Source organism: Trichosurus vulpecula, chromosome 5 (assembly GCF_011100635.1).
Source record: "Trichosurus vulpecula isolate mTriVul1 chromosome 5, mTriVul1.pri, whole genome shotgun sequence".
NCBI lineage: Eukaryota > Metazoa > Chordata > Mammalia > Diprotodontia > Phalangeridae > Trichosurus > Trichosurus vulpecula.
Genome location: NC_050577.1, coordinates 29,202,295 through 29,211,873, shown reverse-complemented (window position 1 = coordinate 29,211,873; position 9,579 = coordinate 29,202,295). Strand labels below are relative to the sequence as shown.

The window sequence follows — 9,579 nt, the reverse complement described above, 5'->3', positions numbered from 1 at the left end:
AGTGACTTGCCCAGGGTCACGCAGCTAGTAAGTGTCTGAAGCCAGTTTTGAACTCAGGAACATGAGTCTTCCTGACTCCAGGCTCGGCGCTCTATGCATTCCGCTACCTAGTTGCCTTTTGCCTCAGTTTCCTCATCTGTAAAGTGGAGATAAAAATAGCCCCTCCCTCCCAGGATGGTTGTGAAGATCAAATGAGATCATATCTGTAAACTGCTTAGCACAGTGTATGGCATACAGTAGGCACTCTATACATGCTTGTTCCCTTTCCCCTTTCCCTGTCATCCCAGAATGACAAAGGCATGTGACAGAATGAACATAACCATATGAAGCCATCTGTCCTTCTTGCTTATACTAATAACAATACTAATAACACCGTGCTTACACGATACCGTACGGTGACAAAGCACTTCTTTCCTAACCCTGTCAGAGACGTAGGGCAAACATTATTATCTTCATTTTGCAGACAGGGAGCCTGAAGCTCTGAGAGCTCATATGGCTTTCCGATGTTCACCAAGGGTGTCTGTGGTGGGATTCCACGCCGTACCAGGATCAGTTGAGGCAGGAGTTCTTAACCTTCATTTTTGTGTCATGGATACCCTTTGCGGGGTTGGGTGAAGGCTGTGACGTCTTCTCAGAATGATGTTTGTTGCCTACATTTATAATCGAAGGAAATGCTAAATTTCAGTAAGAAGTTAGTGAAGAAAAGATGCAATTTTTTACCCCATCCTTAGACTCCCTGAAATCTATTCCAGGTCCCTGAAGAGGGTTCCACTGAATGATTGATTAATTTATCCAGAGCCCCGTGTGAGAGCATTAAATCCTCCTTAGCCCTGGCACAGCCTCTGCTGTCTTGGGACCACTGCCAGTTCACCCTCAGGGTCCACAGACTGTGGGTGAAGAACTCCCAAGTAAAAGGAATTGGGTGGATTTTTTTGCCCAGAGGAGACTTGGGTAAGTGAGCCGTGATGCCTGTCTTCAAATATTTAAAGGGCTGTCACGTGAATAAGGAATCAAGTTTGTTCTGTGCAGGTCAAGAGAACAGAGCCAGGAGTGATAGGCAGAAGATGGAAATGGGTCACTTTGATGTCAGGGAAAAACCTTCTGACACTCCACGCATTTCTAAGGAACTTTCTCTGGAGCTAGTGTTTTCCTTCTCATTGAGGCCTTCTAACAAAGGTGAATGGCCATTTGTTGAGGCTGCTGTGGGAGTATGTGATTCTTTAGGTGGGGTTGGCTTTAGGTTGGGGCAAGTCCTACTACCAAAAAACTACGTGATTCTGGAATAAGGCTGGAGACACTGATCCCTGAGCCATGAATGCCAGGATCCCTAAGGATCCTCCCCATCCTGTAAGCTGGATTGGTCTCAAAGTCTGGGGGCAAAGCCAAACTTCTTAGGGGAGTCAAGTGTCCTCAGCTATGTGAACTTGAGGGGTGCAGGGCCAATGAGCCAGGATGGTGAGCTGATTCAGAGAAAAGTGGATTAAGGGAATTAGAAACTTGAGACTTCAAGTTTAAAGAAAAAGAGAGAAATATTATGTTTGGTCAATGCTTTGGAGAATGTTTATTTGTGCTTCGATTCATTCTGATTGACTTGGGGGAGAACCCATGGTAAGTCTCTGTCCCTTAGCCATGCCAGCACCAGACAAGGAACTTTTATACATGTTAGAACACTTTCCCCATCCTGCCCCCTCCCCAGCCTTCAGAAAATCGCTGCCCCTCCTCCCACTGCCTCTCCTCTCTCAACCAGCCTCCGACAGTGTGTTTGGCTCATGGCCATATCCCAGCTGTGGCTGCCACCCATCTTCTTCTTAGTATCTGTCAAAGGTTCCCTGATGGCTTGACAATTTTGTTTAAGTCTGGCTGCCTGGCACTCTGAAGGCTGGCATCTTCTGCTTATTGACTCTTTGGAGAAACTCCGCCAGACCACCTCTCCTGTGCATGAGGGACGATTAGCTGAGGGGCGTCATGGCCAGCCCTGCCCTCCCTACCTGGCACCCCTTCACTCTCAGCTGTTTTCCCAGAGGTGGTTCTGGGTTTTAAGCTCTCATGTCTAATCTCCCTTAGGATGCTTGATGAGCACCTGCTAGACAGCCGGCTGAGGCTGGACCTTTGCTCCTTTGAGCTTTCGACAGAAAGAATGCCCTGGCCTGTTCGGGAAAATGAGCTGCAAAAACTTTGATCTGGGATTATAGACCTAAGAGCTGGAAGGAACCTTCGAGGCCATTGAGTGCAACTCCCTCGCTTTATAAATGGGGAAACTGAGGCCCAGGGATGTGAATGATTTCCCTGAGGTCACACAAATGACTTGCATACAGGTGGGATTTGAATCCATGTCCTCTGACTCCAAAACAAATGTTTTTTCCATCCTCCTGTGATGCTTCATGCATCAGGATGATACTAGAGTTTCATCTTCTTTTTGGGTGTCACCTTTCCCCATTAAAAAGTAAACTATGTGAAGACAAGGACTGTCTTTGTTTTTGCTTGATTTGTGTCCCCACCATGTAGCACAGTGCTTGGCACATTGTATGTGCTTATAAATGCTTGTTGCCTGCCTCTGCCCTGTTTGGGGAAGCCTCCCCCAGGAGCGCCCTTGCCTTGGGGCCTCCCCTCCAAAGGACCTTAAGTACTGATAACTGAGGTTCCTCAAGGCCTCCTCACTTTGTCTTAAAATTTGTCTTAAATTTGTCTTAAAACTGTATTTGAGGGCACTTTTCTTGCTCGTTGGGCTGGACACATTTTGTGATTTAAGCTCTGGTTGCCAGGAAGAATGGTCATTTCCATGATGCTGGATGTGCTTGGATTAGATGATCAGTAAATTCTCCTTCAATTCTAAATCCTATAATCTTGTAGTTAACATCTCAAGAATGGGAATCTCTCTCTCCCTCTGGCAATCAGGGTTAAGTGACTTGCTCAGGGTCATGCATCTAGTACATATCTCAGGCTAGATTTGAACTCAGGTCCTCCTGACTCCAGGGCCAGTGCTCCATCCACTGCACCAGCTAGCTGCCCCAAATCCATCTCTTAAAAAATTCAGTGATAATTTTTGGCAGGTAGGTGGCTCATGGAGAGAGCCCTAGACCTGGAGTCAAGAAGATCTGAATGCAAATTCTGCTTCAGACACTTACTAGCCCTGTCATCCTGGGCAAGTCTCTTAACCTCTATTTGCCTCAGTTTCTTTATCTTTAAACAGGAAGGTTAGACTCAATGACTTCCAGCTCTAAATCTATGATCTGATTAACCTTAATTTGCAAATAAATCCCTCTAGGTAGCAAGGTGGTCTGGAGTCAGGAAGACCTAAGTTCACATCTGGCCTGAGACATTTACTAGCTGTGTGTGTGACCCTGGGCAAGACCCTTAAGCTCTGTCTGCCTCAGTTTCCTCAATTGCAAAGGCAGGATAATAACAGCATCTATCTCACCAGGTCATCTTGAGGATCAAAGGAGATAATATTTGTAATATCCATGCTTAGCATAGTTACTGGCACATAGTAGGTGCCATATACATGTTTATTCCCTTCCTTCACCTTTACTTCTCTAGAAGTAATGGTTGAAAAAAAAAGAAAGAAAAAAAGGACAGTAAAATGAACCAAAGCGACCCAGGTGATGTTCTGCTTTCTGCTGTCAGGGCTCCCCCACCCCCATCCAAGCTGGGCCCAAAGCTTGCCGATTTCACCTTTTCAACATCTTGGGAACACACCCCCTCTCTCCTCTGACCCCAGCCCCCTCCTGGAGCAGGTTCTCCTCACCTAAAGCCTGGACCATTTTAATAGCCTGCTGATGGGAAGTGATCATCCTAAAACACAGGTCCAACCACATCACTCCCCTACCCAATGAACTCCAGTGGCTCCTTCTTGCCTCCACGATCAAATAAAACAATCCTGTTTGTCTTTTTAAGCCCTTCATAACCAGGCTTCTTCCTACTGTCCAGTTTTCTTAGTCCTTACCCCCTCCCACATACTCTTCCATCCAGTGACTCCAGCCTCTTGGCTGTTCCTCAAATAAGACACTCCATCTCCCAGCTTCAGGCACTTTTTCTGGCTTGTTCCCCATGCCTGGAAGGCTCTCTCCCTCCTCATCTCTGTCTCCTGGCTTCTCCGGATAAAATTCTACCTTCTACTTTTTCTGATTCCTCTTATTTCCTGTGCCTTTCCTCTGCTGATTATTTCCAATTTATCCTGTATATAACTTGTTTGAATCTAGTTGTATCTTTCTCTGTATCCCTGGTGCTTAACAAAGTGCCTGGCACATAGTAGGGACTTAATAAATGCTTACTGACTTGACGGCTCTATGTCCCTAGTCCACCACCTCCTTTAAGAAGGGGCCATGCTTGGACATTATGATTAGATTATTTAATTTCTGTCATTTGTTTGTTCTCTCCATTTACATTTTTGTGGTCATTGTATATATTGTTTTCATGATTCTACTCATTTCACTTTTCATCAATTTTTATGAGCCATCCCAAATTTTTCTGTGTTCTTCATGCTCATTATTTCTTATGGCATAGTAATATTCCATTATATCCAGGTAACAAATAAGTGTTTAACAAAACATTTCTCACTATAAAGTCTAGCCAATTGGTCTTACAGTTTTGAGGATAGTTTCTATTTCATAAGCATAATAGAATAAAATAGTATTAGCAGTGCTTTGAACTAACGTATAGTATCTATCTTCTTATAGGGTGTTTGAAAAATGAATTGAGTACTTTTCCAGAAGAACCACATCTCTTACTTTGTGCCCTCTCTCTCACCCTTAGTACATTCTTGTTTGATGTCGGTAGTTCTTCACTCAAAGACTGTTTTTCAAAATTACCGTCCGCATCAATTCCATGGATTTAAAAGTCATCTTTCTAGGGGGTGACTTTCAGCACACAATAGCTCTCAAAACTTGTTTGACTAACACAAGTTTCAGGCCAAGTCAGTTAGTCTTGAACAAATGATCCTGGATTTCAGCATCTCTTTCTTGTTTCTCCTCCTGGGATGGCTAAGAGGTGATTGGATCATGACTGATTGAAGGATGGCATCACATCACACAGAGTCACCGAGCTCTTTCAGTTGTCTCTTTCATTTATCTTGAGTACTGTGTTGCCATGTGGTTTGAGAGTTCAGGCCTATAATTTTGACCCAAGGGTGATTTAAAGACAGTGGATTTGGCACCAAGGAAAGTATTCATTGAGTTCTTAAAAAAGGAAACACCGGAAATATTTCTTTGGGAAATCAAATGCTACAGTGCTTGAGTTGAATATGCAGCTCACTCTTGGGACCTGTGCTTCCTACCTTCCAGATTTCCCCTGGGTTCTTTAATAGAGAATATAGGCATGGATTTCCATTTTCATGCACTCTAACACTCCTTGTTTTATTGTAAACAGAGGCCAGCAATCTCAGTGGCTTTTTATCCTTTACAAATGCTCCAAGGCTGTGTAGAAAATTGCATGAGTAATTTGAATCTGATTCTCCACCTTGCCAATAAGACTGGACTTAACTGCTATAAATTTCTTGTAAAAAATTAAGCTGCACAAGTCAGTTCCTGAATTAAGGCTGCTCCCACCCATGGCTCAGCACTGGTAAGAAAACCGATTGTTTTACCTCTGTTTGTAATCTATTGTGCATTGATCAGTTAAATCAGTTTTACATTGACCTGACTAATGGAATACGCAAGGATTTGCATCAGACCAAGGGCTAAGGACTTTCTAACCTTGTATTGCTACCTGATTTCATAGCAGGCTACTTAGCTTGCCCATGTTATTATCTTGCCTGTAAGACCTAACCCCTCATCAACTGGATTGAGTGACCTTGGGACAAGATAACTCCCAATTGACAGGGCTGGCTGGTCCAAGCACAGCAGTTAGAGTGAAAGGCATGAAAAGGACGAAAGGACATGGACTTTTCTTTCTCTTTCTTCCATCTTTCCTTCCTTCCTTCCTTCCTTCCTTCCTTCCTTCCTTCCTTCCTTCCTTCCTTCCTTCCTTCTTTCCTTCCTTCCTTTCTTTCTTTCTTTCTTTCTTTCTTTCTTTCTTTCTTTCTTTCTTTCTTTCTTTCTTTCTTTCTTTCTTTCTTTCTTCCTTCCTCCCTTCCTCCTTCCTTCCTTTTCTCTCTCTTTTTCTTCCTTCCTTCTCTCTTCATTCCCTCCTTCTTTTCTTTCTCTCTTTATTTCTTCCTTCTTTCTCTCTCTCCCTCTCTTCCTTCCTCCCTTCCTTCTTTCCTATCTCTTCTTTCCTTCCTCTCTCTTCCTTCTTCCCTTCTTTCTCCCTTCCTTCCTTTCTCTTTCTTTCTTTCTTTGTTCTCTTTCTCTCACTTCCTTCCTTCCTTTCTTCCTCCCTCCCTCCCGTCCTCTCTTCCTCTCTTTTCCTTCCTTTCTTTCTCTCTCTTTCTTCCTTCTTTCTCTCCCTTCCTTCCTCCCTTCCTCTCTTCCTTCCTCCCTTCTTTCTCTCTCTCTTCCTTCCTTTTTCCTTCCCCCTTTCCTTCCTTCCGTACAAAATGAAAAAAAAAACATCTCAGATGTTCCTTCCTCATTGCCTCCAGAGGTGTTCTGCATGACCCAGTGTTGGCATTGACCTTCCCCCTCAGTTTTAGACAACATTTCCTTTTGTACTTATCACATGATAAAATCTACTGTATTTACTTATACTAATTTCTTAGCCTCCTAGCAAACAGACTGTAAGTTCTATGAGGACAGGGATGTGTTGATTATGAACTGTGTCCCTGTCCTCCTCCCCTTCATCTGGCAAAATGTTCTCACACAGGAAGAATTTAATAAATGTTGTTGAATAAAACCTAGGATGAACACTATGTACTTTCAGGATAGTTTTCTTTTATTCTCCTCTGTTGTTTTCACCAAATGCTACAGAAGGTAGGACTGGGGAAAATATCAAGAGACCTATAAATCTCGAAAAAGTACTCAAAGCTTGCCATCATCACCCCCTGGCTGGCATTTGCATTCAGGGAAGATGTCTTGCTGCTGTCTTCCAAAGATATTTTTTTCTGGGAGGTGAAAAATAATAAAGTAATTACATGGTAGAACCAAACACCCAGTGGTATCTGATTCAGTATCTCACTGTTCTGAGTCACAGCTAAACCAAAGAGAAGGATCAAAGGGAAAGGATTAGAAATTGCTATTAAGAACTTAGCATTTCATAAAGGTAACACAGATGCAGGGGGCAGCCTGGTACCCAACTTTCTTCATTGGTCCCAGAGCCTGTTATTTAAACATATGTTAATTGGCCTCTTTAAATGCTTTTGGAGAAGATTTCCTTATAACTAGCTCTAACTAGAAGAGGGGAGAAAGGAAACATCACACACGCTCCTATTTTAGCTCACAGTGGGTGAGGGAAGCTGGGAGACAAGTTCACTTGAAAGCAGATAAAGGCCCAGCATGTACTAAAGGCTAGTGGTGGAAATCCCTTCCTTGCCTTACCTTGAAAAGGAAATATGGACTAGGAGGCAGGAGTTTGCTTTTAATTCTTCCCTTGGCTTGTTTAAAGTTCAGAAAGACCTTTGGGGGTCTTTCTGTTAGGCCCCAGAGGCACGCCAAATTCACAGGCAGCATCCAGATGTGGGCTAGCTGCCCTAGGATTCTGTGAATCCTGTCCCAGAATTTACAGTTAGCTAACTGCAGTATGAAGGCAGGCATCAAGCATATGACTTGGGGACAACAGTAGCCTATATATGCTTGGCATTTGGCAGTCTCATTCAAAACACCCTTCCATTTGTGTCCTTCCATCTTCTCAGCAATTCTGTCAGAGCAGGCAGGACCCAGCCCCATTTCACAGGTCAGGATACTGAGGTTCTGCACAACCCAACAACCATTTATCAACGCTTATTATGCATCTAGGGAGGGGCAGGGTTGTGTGGTGTATAGAGAGCCTCCCTTGAAGTGCAGAGTTCAATGCCATCCTCTGCCACATAACTTTTTTTTTTTATTTTTGCACCGAATGTGGTGACTTTATTGATGGTACACAATACAGGACTCTAGGCTTCTCCCCCTTTCTACAGGGGTGCTTTGGGATAAGGATGTGAATGGGATATGGATCCCCAGTACAGGAACATAGGTTAGGAATGTAGGCTCCCCAGTGGTGGATCTCCTTTTTTTGGCTGGGGATGAAGGTTTATGGCTTTCCACTTTACTCCTGGGGGGCCATGTAGACCATGAGGTCTACTACATGGTTGCTATAACCATACTCATTGTCATACCAGGAAATGAGCTTGACAAAGTGGTCATTGAGGGCAATACCAGTGCTAGTATCAAAGGTAGAAGAGTGACTGTCACTGTTAAAGTCACAGGATACAACCTGGTCCTCTATGTAGCCCAAGGTGCCCTTCAAAGGTCCCTCTGATGCTTGCTTCACCACTTTCTTGATCTCATCATATTTGGCAGGTTTCTCCAGGCAGCAGGTCAGATCCACAACAGATACATTGGGAGTAGGAACACGGAAGGCCATGCCTGTGAGCTTCCCATTCAGCTCAGGTATGACCTTGCCTACAGCCTTAGCAGCACCAGTGGGAGCAGGGATAATGTTTTGGGAAGCACCATACCCATCATGCCACAGCTTACCAGAGGGGCCATCTACTGTCTTCTGGGTAGCAGTAATAGCATGGACTGTAGTCATGAGTCCTTCCACAATGCCAAAGTTGTCAAGAATGACCTTGGCTAAAGGGGCCAAACAGTTGGTAGTGCAGGAGGCATTACTGACAATCTTAAGGGAATTATATTTCTCATGGTTCACTCCTATCACAAACATGGGGGCATTAGCAGAAGGGGCAGAGCTGATGACCCCCTTGGCTCCACCTTTCAAGTGAGCCCCAGCCTTTTCCATGGTAGTAAAGACTCCAGTGGAGTCTACAACATACTCAGCTCCAGCATCTGCCCATTTAATACTGGTGGGATCCTGTTCCTGGAAGATGGTAATGGCTTTTCCATTGATCACCAGCTTCCCATTCTCAGTCTTGACAGTGCCCTTGAACTTGCCATGAGTGGAATCATATTGAAACATATAAACCATGTATTTGAGGTCAATGAAGGGGTCATTGATGGCCACGATGTCTACTCCACCCGAGGTGAATGCAGCCCTGGTCACCAGGTGCCCAATACAGATCTGATGTTCTGTTGCTATGTACATCTTTCACTCCTTTGGTCTGGGATGAACAGAGGGAAAGAGCTAGTAACCTTGTTAAAAAAGGAAATGAGGTTGGTCTGGCAAATCTGTTGACTCTGACCTTCACCATCTTGTTTCAGGGATGTGACTAAAAGCAGCAGATCCTGGCACCAAGCTTGGGAGAAAAGCCTGCCACATAAATTTTGTGGGACTCTAGGCAAGACCTTCAGTCTCTCAGTGACTGAGGCAACTTCCTAAGACTTTTAGTAGCAGAGAAGGTGCTGGCCCACATTTGTAAAAGGGAGTTTCCTTACCTTGGAATTCCCTATGTCAAAGAAATCCCAGATTTAGTCCTGATCCCTATCATGTGCAAGGCATGTTGGGGAAATAGGAAGGAAAATCATTAAGTTCCTGTGCTTAATTAAGTAACTTGGGTCAACTGAACTCCTCATACTCCACTGCCTTACCAAATCTGCTCCTCTCCCCTGATTT

At 44.1% G+C, this 9,579-nt stretch overlaps 1 protein-coding gene across 1 annotated transcript; it reads right to left on the bottom strand.

Moving 5' to 3' along the window:
- Positions 1–8,007: 8,007 nt before the first annotated feature.
- LOC118850601 (glyceraldehyde-3-phosphate dehydrogenase-like) lies at positions 8,008–9,217 on the bottom strand. The gene is made up of 2 exons (XM_036760135.1): positions 9,191–9,217; positions 8,008–9,087 (listed from the first exon to the last, which is right to left on the bottom strand). Exons 1-2 carry the CDS (start codon positions 9,215–9,217, stop codon positions 8,116–8,118), a joined length of 999 nt encoding a protein of 332 aa, XP_036616030.1. The 3' UTR covers positions 8,008–8,115.
- Positions 9,218–9,579: the final 362 nt, after the last annotated feature.

Bases quoted from the DNA above. Each gene is read 5' to 3' on its own strand.
- LOC118850601 (XM_036760135.1), bottom strand. From the start codon at position 9,217: ATGGTGAAGGTCAGAGTCAACAGATTT. The intron at 9,088-9,190 runs GCCAGACCAACC...ACAGAACATCAG, and splicing joins AGGTCAGAGTCAACAGATTT to ATCTGTATTGGGCACCTGGT.